This window comes from Chanos chanos, chromosome 8 (assembly GCF_902362185.1).
Source record: "Chanos chanos chromosome 8, fChaCha1.1, whole genome shotgun sequence".
NCBI lineage: Eukaryota > Metazoa > Chordata > Actinopteri > Gonorynchiformes > Chanidae > Chanos > Chanos chanos.
Window position 1 is genome coordinate 14,270,022 of NC_044502.1, and position 14,471 is coordinate 14,284,492.

At 42.8% G+C, this 14,471-nt stretch overlaps 2 protein-coding genes across 2 annotated transcripts in view; one reads left to right on the plus strand and one right to left on the minus strand.

Moving 5' to 3' along the window:
* pla2g6 (phospholipase A2, group VI (cytosolic, calcium-independent)) overlaps window positions 1-8,136 on the minus strand; it is a 12,074-nt gene extending 3,938 nt beyond the window's left edge. The window contains exons 1-11 of the mRNA XM_030781493.1: window positions 8,075-8,136; window positions 7,091-7,311; window positions 6,542-6,757; window positions 6,048-6,228; window positions 5,478-5,665; window positions 5,168-5,264; window positions 4,645-4,827; window positions 2,789-2,897; window positions 1,792-1,908; window positions 699-789; window positions 149-312 (exon numbers count right to left, since the gene is read on the minus strand). Of these exons, the coding sequence (XP_030637353.1) occupies window positions 149-312; window positions 699-789; window positions 1,792-1,908; window positions 2,789-2,897; window positions 4,645-4,827; window positions 5,168-5,264; window positions 5,478-5,665; window positions 6,048-6,228; window positions 6,542-6,757; window positions 7,091-7,305 (1,561 nt within the window). The 5' untranslated portion in view covers window positions 7,306-7,311; window positions 8,075-8,136. The remainder of the gene's footprint in view (window positions 1-148; window positions 313-698; window positions 790-1,791; window positions 1,909-2,788; window positions 2,898-4,644; window positions 4,828-5,167; window positions 5,265-5,477; window positions 5,666-6,047; window positions 6,229-6,541; window positions 6,758-7,090; window positions 7,312-8,074) is intronic.
* Window positions 8,137-8,834: 698 nt separating this feature from the next.
* Window positions 8,835-12,210, plus strand: cbx6a (chromobox homolog 6a). Its single transcript, XM_030782877.1, has 5 exons — window positions 8,835-8,903; window positions 9,497-9,540; window positions 10,101-10,166; window positions 10,666-10,732; window positions 10,879-12,210. The coding sequence occupies exons 1-5, from the start codon at window positions 8,835-8,837 to the stop codon at window positions 12,208-12,210; spliced, it is 1,578 nt and encodes a 525-aa protein (XP_030638737.1).
* Window positions 12,211-14,471: the final 2,261 nt, after the last annotated feature.

A 14,471-nucleotide genomic window follows, 5' to 3' on the forward strand; every position in this document is an offset into this window, starting at 1 on the left:
ACTCTTTCGTGTTTCCTGAGGAAAAAAGACACACAGACACATATACACACACATACACGCATGCACGCACACACGTGCGCACACACACACACGCACGCACAAGCACACACACACGCATGCATGCGCGCACACCCACACTCCCGCATACCGTGTACTATAGCCAAAGCCAGTATTCCTCCTGTACTGGTGCCAGAGACCCAGTCAAACAGCTCTCTGATCGGCCGGCCCGCTTCCCTCTCCAGTGCGATTAGCAGCTGGATCAGAACCAAACCCTTTATTCCTCCTCCATCCAGGCACAGCAATCTGTCCATCCTGTTATCAGAAGAGGAATGAGGTGAGCGGGTAATGCAGACTTGAGTTATCTATCATTATAATGTAAAACGACTCTAAACAGGCTCAAGATAAACTGTTTGCTTTGTAAGATCAATATTAAACAATATGTCTTCAATTATCTGTGAGACCAACTGAAGGTGTGGCCTGAAAGATTGAGAAATCTCCTTTTCACCAAAGTGCAATTATTTGATTTTTACTTCAGCAAATGGAGATTAGACAACATGACTCTATTGGTTTCTTGTCAGTCAACCTGCGGCAACACAACAGATAGCTGAAAAGCTGCCGTGACCTGGAGTGACTTGTGCTCAATATGTATCCGTTAAGGAGGAAATAAAGACACAGGAAATAATGCTTCCCACACGTACTTCCTGCTTCCTGTTCTGATCCCGTCCACCTCTGATCTTCCCATGCTCATTGCTGTCACTGTAGCCGCCACATACACCATGTCTTCAAACCCTGCCAGCCAATCACAGACAAGATGTGAAGTAAGTACGCCAACCAGATGAAAGCCTTCATACTGGACCGCCAATCAGAGGTTATAATATACGAACACTGATTAAAACAGGATGCATTCATTAAGAGAGAAAAGAGTGATGATGTGTCTATGGAATATTTTAACGATGCACTTAAGAGACTTTAATCTAAAGCCAGCCACGCAACAGCAGACAAGCTGTTTATGTTTACATTTTTTTTTTTCAGTGGATGGCATTTTATATGGAATTTTGTTTCACTGCTTGTATATACTAAGACATCATTATGGAGATATGTTGACATATACACCAACGTGATGGAGCGCTCGACTTGTTTCTGTGCTTTCGAAAAAAAAGTCTTAACACAATTACCCTACTGAAAATAGCATGACTGGACTACTCCCATAAACAGGAAACATGTGGTTTATACTAAGACGTCAGCCACCATTCCAGGGATGAGACAGAGGTGAGAGGGTTGAAGGGAGAAAACAAGAGGGCTAAGTCAGGGACTGAGCTTTTTCAAATAGCAGCAGCTGGAACTTAGTTTGTCATGCAAGATCAGATCAGCCAATCAGAGGCCAGAGTTATTATTGCTCTGGTCACAATGGTAAGGGTCATAGCCGTGGGGGAGAGATGGGGCAGTAAAGTCCTGTTTTAAGGGTTATAGTAACCACAGACAGAGGGGGCGGAGGAGTCGTTTGACCTTTCGCCAGAAGAGGGATGAATAGCCATAAAATCGAGGAATGACAAAAGAAAGAAAGAGGAGTCGAGGTGAATCACTTGAATGAAAGGTTGAGAAGAGAAGGGGCAAAGGAAAAGTGCACTGCTCTGAGGACAGGGAGGATAGGGAGGTGGAACACCCCCTCGTAGTTACAGCAACGAACGGGAAGAGATTTGAAATCATTGATAGGTTATGTATTCTCTAACGCAGAGCAAGAGTGGGCGACGTAGAGAGAGATCCGGAAAGGAGTAGGGAGAGGGCCTTTACCTATGGCGGGAGGCGGAGCTCTCCTGGTGGTCGGGGGAGGGGATTGTGGGAGGGGGGGATGACATCGTTGCGTTCCTACACTACACAGCATGTTGAGAAGAATCTTTCTGTTGGACCCTTCAAATACAAGCCAGTGGTTAGAGACATGCATCCACAGCACACCATGCAATGATATAGGAGAGAGAGGGAGAGAGAGAGAGAGAGAGAGAGACAGAGAGAGAGAGAGAGGAAGAGGGAGAGAGGGAGAGGGAGAGGGAGCGAGAGAGAGAGAGGGAGAGAAAGATGGATGATTGAATGAAGCAAGGTAACAGTCAGTTAGAAAAAATAATATGCCATGTGCACAAAGTCACATTTCACAATTACAATGTAATACAGACATAAACACACACACACACACACACACACACACACACATGCACATGCACACTTTATTTACAAGCAAAGTGGATGTACGATATCCAGTGACATAGTTTCAAATCCACAAATTCCAAAGGCTCCTTATGTTCCATGAATGCAATTGGACAGGATTTGAAGCATTTGAAACTAAACAAAATCCCCTAAACGGAGACTCATTAATTACATATTCAATGCCTGTAAAGACACAGAAGTGAGTCGATTGTTTATACATACGATCCAAAAAGGTACTCAGCCAAAAATAAGTTGCAAGCATGTAAATATTAATATTTATATTTACAATGCAATGTTATAATCATCACAGGACAAAGTTTTGCTAATTTTTTCCACATCCTCAAGTCATGCAGGGATGCTAAACTGCTATTGCATGCTCTGGTTAACACTTGCATTTGTCTTAGTGTTTAGTAGCATTGGTGCTGCAATAGGAGCTTCATTAATTTGCTTTGTCCTGTGACCTTTCAGCCAAACACTCTTTCGGCCAAACACCTAACACCTCATATACACCTAAACTCGTCCATCCTCCCATCCCTGATTGGTTCACTCACTCTTCCATTCCCTGCCTCCATCCTGTCATCCATTTTACCTTTGCTTGCACGTGCAGCGATGAGCCCTGGTGTTTCTCCAAGGTCATTTGGTATCTCGACATCAGCTCCAAACACAATCAAAGCTTTGATAAGATCCATATGGTCCAGCTGAAGGTTAGAGAGAGACATTCAGCGTTAAAATATGACCAGAACACAAACACGAGGTTCCAGCATCTCTATGTCTTGAGATAATTCTGGAAGTAGCCACACTGTACCATCTCTACATCAATATGTGTTTGAATGGTCTGTCTTAACAATAGCTTATCAGAAAAGTCCTGTCAAGTCCACTGGTACAACCAAATTTTTATGACCTGCCATCAGGTATTTTGATGTTTTCATGAAGGTAGATATTGTCAATAACTAACCTTTTCTTAATAACGTGATCTGTTTGGTTGTAATGCTATTTGTGCAGTGTTTTGCTACATTTAGTGGGTACTGGAACTGTTGTACTGCACTATGAAGTCAGCGAATACTGATATTGTTGTCCCGTACTTGGACAAATGTCCTGTCTCAGTGCTTGGACAAATGACCTGCTGGTTTGCCTTTGATATGTGAGAACATGAGTCAGCAATCTGGGAATTAAATAATAGCACATTCAATTCAATTCCATTGAAAAACTAAAACTACTCAACTACAAAACTACTACTGTGATATTCCAGTTAAAAAAAATTGAAAAATATGTTTGACATCAAGAGAAATCTGCTGTTTATGTTGAAAACGTACATTGATTCCAGTTTAATCATAATGTAAGTACATGCCTAAGCATCATAACGCGTGACCGCAACATACGAGTCAGCACAGTGTTCTGAGGACCAAAATAACCCTGGGTGAGGAGATCCTTCATACTGACTTGGGCACAGACCCAATACCCACTGATACTGTCTCGTGTCCTTATAGTGAACAGTCCTGTGGGGGTCTGGATGGGTTTAGGGTGTCCCTTTTCTCATTTGGCACGTTTAGTGGGAGGGCACAACTAGTAACCCCAGCGAATCCTTGGTGTATCCCTGAACGATCTCTATTAGACCTGACCTGGCTGAAGAGGTGTATTTGGTGTATTTGGTGTATTTGGTGTATTACCCAAAAGTCCACGCAACACTGGGATGTGAACATGGGCAAAAAAAAACCCCAACATGAACATGGCCAAGAAAATATTTAAGCATAGGCAAAATTAAACTCCAAAAGTGAGACGCCGCAGTTAATTACTATGGTGTGGTGAATGAAGCTTGCTGAATGTGCATGCAGACACTGTGTTTACTCCTGCTTTTTTGCACAGGGGGGTAGTGGAGACTGAATATATTTAACAGTATAACCTTTTGAATAAGCAGAAAGCCACAACACCAAATTTAGCTTATAGCCTTTTTCATATTCAATCTGCAGAGCGTGCACTAGTCATGCTCTTCAGGCCACTGCTGCTATTTTTGTGGAGAGGAGATGACAGACAGACAAGATGACAGACAACATATTTTCTTGTAAACGGAGATAGCATCTTTTACTGGACATTGCAAGACCTCTGCTCAGGAAACAGAGTCAGTGACGAATTCATAAATATGTCATAATTTACCTTCCACGTGCTTTATAAATGTATACGGATACTGTACTTGTCCGCAGTTTTCTGTATCACCTTTAAATAGCAACAGCAGAGAATAGCAACAAAACAGGTTTTGGCCAAGAGACAAGTTACAACCAGGGGAAACACTTTATGTTTCCACAAGGTCCTGGTTTATATTTTCTAAGCATGTACCCTCGGATGCTTATGCTCCTTGGCAACTGACCTCGTCTATGTCAGGAAAGTGAGGCCGTGAAGGGCCACCTTAAGGTCGAGGTGACATTTGAGACGGGGTGATCGGAGATGTACCTTCATAGCCAGATGTAGGGCAGTGTTGCCGTCTTGACCCTTAATATTTGGGTCACTGCCGTAAGTCAACAGTACCATGGCTGCCTCAAAGCGCCCCCTCTTGGTCAGTATGTGTAATGGACTCTCTCCCGTCTTACTCAGATAGTTCACGTTGCAGCCTCGGTCCAGTAACAGGCGACTCATCTGCAAAGAGAGATAGAGAGAGAGAGAGAGAGAGAGAGAGAGAGAGAGTTTTTTAACTCAGTAAAACAAATGATACCAACGCGTGACTGAACATCTAAGTGTTTTCAAGCATCTCTCATTGTACTTATGAATATCATTATCCTAAAATAGCCTCTAGTGGATTTATGGGCACAAACTGAGAACTTTACTATCTGAACCAATTACTGAACAGATAATTCACAGACATAAAATGACAAAAAGAACAAAACAAAAACAAAATTAGGAGTAATGTGTCTTGTCTAATAAAAGTTTGTGGGAATTTGTGTCTAATGTCCTTATAGCTTATTCGGGTGTGACTCACTTCAGCCGTTTTTGCCCAATGCAACGGAGTTCCTCCGTAAAGAGCATCCTCAGCCTGCAGCTGGGTGGGGTTAGCATTCAGAATGACCTCCGCACAGCTAGAGGGCGCACCATGAAAACAGGTTAGGTGCATGTTGAAACTGGTGTGACCATGAGTTTGACTTTGACTCAGCTGACACAAGTTGTCATGTAGAAAGTGAAGCTGTGAGTACGTGAACAGACGTATTGTTACGCGATTTAAAAGTTTACGATGCAAACTACATTTATGCACCATAGCGACAAATAAATAAAAATTTGTTCATATTACTCACCTCTTCTCATTATACTTCGTGGCAGCGTGAATGGGATATCCTGAGGCCCCTTTTACATCACACCGGGCCCCGCCCCCCAGCAAAGCTTTGACCGATTCTACCTTTCCCATTCGACAGGCCACATGGAGTGGCGTTTCTCCAGACAGGTTCAGCTCGTTTACACCCGCACACAACTGGGAGCACAAAGCCTGTGAAGACAGGTGAGACACAAAAGAAGCGCATCACAAACACATTACCGTATCACATGGCGCTAATTCCAAGCTAACACTACACATGATACTGCTAACAATATGGCTACAGTATCAAAAGTATCAGAAAAAAAAGTAGCATCAAAACCAGTATCAGAAAAGATATGCATGACTTATTAGGCAAAAAAACATACTGAAAAAGGAAAAAAGAAACCTGCTTTAATATATTACATTCGAGCTAGTACAATACACTTTCTCCTACAATGTGTGTACAGACTTTCTGGCTGGAAAAGGCATCTGGGACAGTCTTTGTTTATGACGTAGAAGTGCGCACTTCTCTGAGCGATTAGCATCTATATTGGTTCTTTCATCATCTGCTCACCTCTACAATGACAGTTGAGTCCTGTTTGGCAGCTGAGTGCATTGGCGTGTTACCACCTTTGTCTTTAATATCCGTACGAGCCTGGCATTCCTCCAGCAGCTCCCGAACACAGCTCACCTCCCCTTTCTCACAGGCCAAGTGCAGGGGAGTTTGACCCTGGGCATCCCGTGAGTTAATCTGACTGAGGGGAGGTAACACGGAACATACATAAAGGAAGAATGGTTCACACACACACTCACACGCACACCATACATGTGCACGCACACACACACACACACACACACACACACACAAAAACACACACACACATTAGGCAGTTGATTATGTGGTTGGTGGTGCTGTCAGTGCATTATTTTGAACACGTCTTTGTAAATGCTACACTTCTGCATGATATAACCAAATCTAAAAATTGTGAATGTCTTGTTTAAACTTGTTTTCTTTGTTAGACAGATAAACAAGCTTGATATTTCCAAATAGATCCCTACACTTCGGACCTTAGAACATAATTGTGTTTCAGGCATTCTCTGAGACCAGTGTCCACAGCGATGTGGGCGGAGCTCCAGTCTGGGTGGTTCCTAATGCAGTCAACAATTGGCTGAAGTGTCTCAGCTTTGAGTGGAGGGCGGAGCGTCTCATAAAATGGGCGGATTTTGAGAGCATACTGTGGAAACCAGTTCATGGCATCTTCTTCTGAGGCAACTTGAAAGAGCCTGGCAGAGACAATGGAGGATTACACATCATACACACAAACTCAGACAGCCCTTAGACACAGCAAACAACAGCAGAAAAGGTCTATTCTAAATATCAGGTTCATCTGCCTGGAAGCATAATGGTATTCCTTCATGGGCTGGTGTGCATGAGGCCTGATAAACACATATATTTGCATTGATTGCATGAGACAGTGGGAAATTTGTTGAATTGTGAAGCGGTAAGCCATTCTGATAGAACAGTGAAACAAAGCGAAATCACAAACAGACCATCCAATCCAGCGTTCCTAAAAATTACATCAAATCATACAGCCCTGTTTTCCCTCTACCACTAACCTCAGTGCCATGGTGGGTGTCTCTGGACAGAGCAGAATACAGTCCCATGACTGGGAGGGTGTGTTTCTGTAAAGAATCATCCTACCCTCCTCCTGCAGTCTGGTTTTACCCCTTCCATCGTACTCTGATGGTTGAACATCCCTCACACGGTAAGGGTTGGAGAACAGGTTGGACACAGATGAGACCGTGTCCAGTATCCGGCCCAGGAACTGCATTATGACCTAGAATCAAAGTAGAGAGTGAGAAAGGATGAGCATTGTTATTATTACTTTTTCACATTTAATTTTTTTCTTATCTTTCAAACAAGTTATGGATCAATTAAATCAAGCTGAGAGAGTTGGGAGTCTGCAAAAGGTACAGTTTAAGAGGATAACTGTAGACATATGGAACTCATATCATGAGAAGAGAAACACAGGAAAGAAGACTGTATCTAAGACACTTTAATTCTGTCTGTGCAAAGGTCAGCGCGAAGACTGAGCATTGTGTAATTCTCTGAGCAAACCCAGCTACAGGAGCTGTCATCTTACACACTAGCTGCAACACACACACACAGACAGACACTTTGATGCTTGGAAAACTGCCAGCAAGCGAAAATAATGATTGTAAGCAAAGCTCACCCTGAAAATAACTGATCGCGCGACGTATCTGTCAGCCTGAAGGTACTTATATAAAACTGAAAGTAAACTTTACCCGCTGACTTTGCTACAAACATATACGTATAAATGGTGACAATAATTTGTAGTTCTTGCAGTGATGGCGCTGCAGTGTTTGAGTACAACAATGTACTCAGAACATGTAGCAAACCGTTAACATGACTTTCCGATTTGATCAGGGAGCATGGCAAATTAGGAACGATAATCCCTTGTCAAGGACAGCTACATTACTGAACAAAATTAGCGACAACATCTCGTATCTCGTCATTTCTTCGCTTGAGAAAACACGACAGGCTTGAATTATGTCTGGTTGTCAAACTAATCAGCTTACCTTCGAGTTAATTCATCCGTCTCACCCGAGCTCTATCAGCTTACTTGATGTTACCCCATTCAGACTTTTGACAGGATATCAACAATCATTGCACTCAACCAAACTTGCTCAAAGCTGTACGGATGTTCGATGCACAAATGAGTTAGCGAGAGCCGGCGATTCGACCCTACCATTCAGCCAATGAACAGTAGCTTTTCATACAAAAGGCGGGATAAGCCAATACCCTCACCCAACACATGCAAACAAGTCCATTAGCCAGCTATCTAGCATGGCTAAAATAAACCTGAAATCAATTGACGGCTTTGCTCTTCAGTATTAGCCGTTTATTCACCTTAAACGCGGAACCTGCTAGCTTCAAATAGTATCTTTTAAAAGTCATCTTAATGCGTAAACAATAAAAGCCATTAAAAACAGACTTCTTCAATGTAGGCACAGTTGCACGATTTATTTCATCTCATAAATTTGTGGTGTAGCCAGCCGACTAAGTTATTTAACTAACTAGATTAACCAATCTAACGAGCAGTTAGCCAATGTCCTTGGCTTCAGCATGCTTAGCTTGGTTGATACGTAAGCGAACCGCATCATCTCCCCATCATCTTCCCCACTGGGGCCTTCAACGTTGCTAGGACTACCAGGGGGCTGACCCGGAGCGCGTCACCGCTGCTCTCGAGCCTGTCGGTTTGTTGCTGTCACGAAATTTGTAAAGTGGAGTCGCCGCCAGTCAGCGGGGTTGAATTACCTGGAGAGAGTCTGGAAAAAGATGGAGCTCTCGGCGGTTGGGGACCGCATTTTCGCCGCGGAAGCCATTCTGAAACGCCGTGTCCGAAAAGTGGGTATCTCAGCATTTTGCTCATGGTTTGCTAACAGCGTTGAGTGAGGGTCTCCTCGGTCGTATGGCGATGCCGAGATCCGAGGCTGCAAGACTTGCCTAATGACAAGAGGGGAGGCCTAGTAGCCGATGCTTTCACAGTTATCTTCACAATGTACATATTTCTGTGGAAAATAACAATATATTAGTATGGAGGGCTAAGCAGGGCACGTGTTTCTGTCTAGAAAAAGCATTATTGTTTGTTTTTGATAGATTTACTGTTAAATTCGCTTGGCGAATCATCCTCAGCGAGAGAGGGGACAAAGTGGTTGGCATACATCCACAATACAATCAGCGTATATGATCCATCTCTATATCTCGCCTGATAGCTTACTTATTCTCAATAAAATTTGAGACCGGAATGCTTAGAAACGAAAGTGCTTGTTAACCCAGCATAAAAAACAGTTCCAGTCCGGATGTTGAATAATTCTGAGCTCATACTGAAACCAACAGCTAAATTGCTTTAAAAACGCCGTGCAGCTCTAATGATGTTTTATTCTGATCGTTCATTTTTAAATTGCTGTTTTGTGTCTTTGACCTTACCTGTGTTGCAGGGTCGGATTGAGTACCTTGTCAAATGGAAAGGGTGGGCATTGAAGTAAGTGCATTGAAGTACATGTGCAGTTTATTGAACATGTCCTATAGTGAAATTCCCTTATGCCGATTTTATCAGTACAAACGAGAAGTTCAGAAAGGTCCTATAGACATCTCTTACACCACTAGAGTCAAACTGCTGTGGTGAGCACTGAACTACTGTTATACTCCCAAAGCTATACACATCGCAAGATAAATTTCCAGCATAGCAATATTGTCATGTAATGCAATGCCAATGCTCAAATAATATAATGTCCCTAGCCCTGTTGAGTAGCTTAAAAGTTTAGATACTGAAATGCTCATTTGTAGGAAGAAGCTCTGTCTGTTCTCAGATACACTAACTTTGTTGTATTAATTTAATTTAATGTGCATGACTGTTCATTAAAAGATTTATTCACTGCACTGCAAAAAGGCAACAACATGTGTTAACTGTTATTTACTTTGTCAAAGGGTATATGTTTATAGCAGAGGTATGAATGTCTTAAAACTTGTGTTTAGTCTGTAATTTTTTTTTGTCTTATTTTGGTAACAGAATGTGAACAGATTTATGCCCCTTTTTTGCAGATATAGTACGTGGGAACCAGAGGAAAACATCCTGGATGATAGACTAATCACAGCTTTTGAACAAAAGTATGTCCAAATGAGTTTCTTCTCTTTCTGTTTAACCCTTGTGGATTTTTTTTTTGCCTTGTTGCAGTATTTTTGCCTGTTTGATATCTTCTGTTTTCTCAACAGAGTCTTTCTCAATCTTTTCCAGTCAGTTATTTCAAATCCCTTTCAAATCCTGCCTACCTCTTTCCCAATCACTTCAAAGCATGTTGCCTTCAGAAAAAAAAACAAGCTTGTTTACAAAGAATTAATGACTCTGCAGTAGGCCAAAGATGTGTATTTGTGTTGCTTATGTTGATTTTCATTCCCTTAAAGCTTTTTTTTTTTTTCATTAGTTCTTTCAAGTTTCCACGTGACCTAAGCTTAGCTGACAAGAGGATATCCACTGTGTAAACATTGTCCTGACTGAGTTTCAAAGGCTTTTAATTTGATTGTTATGGCTTTACTTTGTCGTGCTTGTGCTTTGGTTCAACTTCGAGACAATTGAATGACTCACATTGCAATTTTATTCTATTTATAGAGAACGTGAGAGAGAACTCTATGGCCCAAAGAAACGTGGACCCAAACCAAAAAACTTTGTGCTGAAGGTTTGAATTCTTATGTATTTTCATTCCATTGATCCACAAAGACACAGATAATGAGTAGCCAATCAATATTTGGTATATTAAATCGTTTAATGTCACCTCTTTGTTCGTGTAAGACACATATTTTGTGACTTGTTTTACTCTTTAAGGCACGCGCACAGGCCCAGGCAGCAGAAACTTCATCCCGAGGCCCAAATGCCCGTCGCACACCTCAGCGGCCTTCGTCCAGACCATCCTCCTCATCCTCGACAGCAATGTCTCCCCAGCCTTCTTCCTCCTCCGTAGCCCCTATGCCTAAACTACACTCACTGGCTGCCACCCACAAGCTGAAGAAAGACATTCACCGTTGTCACCGAATGTCACGCCGTCCCCTGCCACGCCCTGACCCTCTGGCTTCACCCACTGGTTCCCCTAGCAACCCTTCCTTCTCCTCCCGCCCGCCCATTTCTCCGTTCTCGGAAACAGTCCGCATCCTCAACCGCAGGGTGAAACCCCGTGAAGTCAAACGAGGTCGCATCATCCTGAACCTGAAGGTCATTGATAAAGCAGCAGGTGGAAGTGGAGCCGGTAATCGGAGGACCACGATCCCCTCACGAAACCGCATCATTGGAAAGAAGTATGATGACATGCCTTACAGACCTTTCCAGCCGCCTATGAAGATGCCTGGTTTCCCCATGTACGGGAAGCCATTTGGCCTCCAGCAGTGTGGTCCAGCTTCTTTCATGCCCAGTTCAGCCACTGGTTCCAACACCAGGGCTAACGTGAAGGTTGGGAAAAGTGACTCCACAAATTCCTCTGAAGGCAATTCTCAGTTCCTTCCTCAGTACCAGTCACCTCCATCACCCTCCAGTTCCAGCGGTTCTGAGAGTGGGCCTCCGTCCCCTCCGCCCATCCAGCCAACACCTTCTCAACCAACATCCCAGTCTGGCTTGGAAGATGCCTCCTCCCCTCCCGAACTGAGACCTCAAGCTAAATTGCGACCCTCAGACCAATCTGAGTCACAGCTGAATTCTACCAAGACCACTCCTGCTCCTGACCCTGTGACCTTCCTCCCTTCTTCTCCATCCCTCTCTTCCTCATCAGCATCGTCATCCTCCTCGTTGGAGGATGAGGAAGAGAACAGCCAGAATCTCTCCGCCCCTAAAGGCAGGAAGAGAAACCCCCAACGTCGCCGTAGACGCCAAGCAACCAAATCCCTTTCTGCCTCCGAAGATGCCACTTCTCAGCCTCTTGACATTGCAGAGGGCAGCACCACGGAGAAGCCAAGGGTCCCTGTCGAGGGGGACCCTGACTGGCACCCCGAAATGGCCCCTTGCTGTGCCAACGTGGTAGTGACTGATGTCACCACCAACCTCCTTACCGTCACCATCAAAGAGTTCTGCCAGCCCACCGAAACAGGGTCCGAGCCGCCTTCTCCTGCCTCCGAGATTGCTTCTTCCCAAGCCGAAAAGCCCGCCTCCCCCACCTCCACTGCCCCCTAGGCCCCAGCTACCGAAAGCAAGAAGAATTCCAGTACTACCGAAAACGTGCCCATTTTGACATTTTGCCTTCCCTAAAGAACACATGGCCATTAATGAAGATTCAAATATTTTTTAAATGGAGCTAACATGTTAAATGGAACCGAACTATGGAGGCAAGAGTTTTTATCATGTTTTCCTAGACCCCTGCTCATCATGATGTGTCCACTTGCACACGACAGTGAAGATATGATAGTTCATGTTGAAGACCATGTGACCAGTTCTTCTAACAATATGTCTTTAATTCGTGAAAAGGAAGAAATGTTGCACAATACCTCTCATTGCTAATTGTACTGTAGAGATTATGATGACATATTTTAAAGTTATTACCAGTGGGTTTTTTTTTTCTTTTTCTTCTCTTTGCCCCACTGGGATTGCTAATCTGTATGGAACACATAATTCTGCTCTTGAGATTGAGATTAATCCTGTTTGAGGTCCAGCTAGTGTAGGTTAACATCTATTATTATTTTTTTTAGCACAAGCACTTATTGGCAGAACTTGACAAGGCCATTTTGCACATAATATTGTGCAGAGCATCCAGCGTCAAACACCACCACAAATCCATCTTTGATTCCTTTCACCCAGCCCCCCCCCCCCCCCCCCCCCACCAATCTCCCTTTTAACACAAAGCCTCTACAACCTTACTATCGCACAGGCGTTTGTGAAACTGTATTTATATGCACGCACAACGTTATTGCTGCAAAAACTACGAAGGAAGGACAATTAAGTTATTAGCCTTTCCACTGAGCTCCGTTGGTCACACGTGTTTGGTGTGAGATGTCCGCCAAGACTCTAAACTGACTTTCTTGAAGTATTTAAGCTGTGGACTGCTTTTTTTTTTTTTTTTTTTTTGGGTGTAGTATGGTACCTTACCATATACTCTGTTGTAAGGATTTTGTATGTGTGTGTATGAGAAATGTACTGTCCCTCTGCCTTTTGAAATAGTTTGTGTTTGACGTAACTGTGATACATAACTGGGGCTTTTGACCAGAGAATTTTATGCTCAAAAGTGGTTTAAGGACTTTGGAACATCATTTTTTTTTAATTCCACCAAATATGACAAACTGCCTTGGTTAATAAACCTCCTTTAAAGTCATGCAAATAAATTCGATCCCGGAGCATGCGTAATGTACAGCTTTTTGGACTGTATCTGATTTGGCTCCTTAAGCTGGTTTTGACATTAATGTCTGGTCTTACTGGGTGCTAGCATGGTGCAGACAGACCTGGGCTAATGTTCTCATGACTGAAGGATTCATTTTCATCTCACACTTGCCAGCAGTTCTTTAGCACTGACTTTAAACGGTTTATAACTGCAGGTACTGGTTTAGCATGATCTAATGGGCTTCTTCCCCCAGACAATTAGCAGTGATGAAATGTTAATTGTAAACAGTTTTTAAAAAGAAATATTTGAATTATTATTTGAACCGTAACAGCAGAAATTAATTCGAATTTCATGTGCAGTTTCAAATATTTGAATAAGTAGACTTCTACCGAAGCATTTCTATCATGTACAAGTTTTATTTTCTAATCGGTGTGTTTCCAGTACCTCTGTTAAAGGGGCTCCATGGGATATTTTTAAAAACTGTTGTTTTTGGCCCAGGTCTGTGACGAAATAACACACTGATCAAACTCTGGTGCTGCCCCGGAGCTTTGGGCATCCCGTCTGGTGTATGTGTACAATATCCAATATTACCGCATGTCTTGCCTTTTGCTGCTCTCTTCAACTCCACTGCAGTGTAGTTCCGTTTACTTAGGAAGTGTTCCACGTTACAAAAGGAAATATTGAAGTTTCTGTTTACCTATATATCAACATGGTAGGAAAATTTGACATTGCTACAACAATGTTCAGCAATTTTCTCTTCAAGTAGTAGCGCAGTACTACATTTGTAGCCTGCAGTTTACGAAACAGGGCTTGGACTTCATTGGATGTAATCTCCGTTGAACCAGCGGTGGCCCAATAGGAGATGAAAGGACTTTTTTTTTTTTAAGGCATAGAAGTGAATTAAAGTCTTTTGGTGTATGTTAATGCCTTCATATAGCAAACGTATCCAATTGTATGTATTTTTTTTTATTTTGTTTGTTTTTTTGAGGGCTTTTTTTAACCTGTACTGTAGAAGTGAGAAATAAGTGCCAGTGCCACTTTTGTTTATTAATGGCCATCGTTGATATTTTTTTAAATAGTCCAATTTGGGTTTGGGTCAGTGGAAAACCCATATTAAGGAATT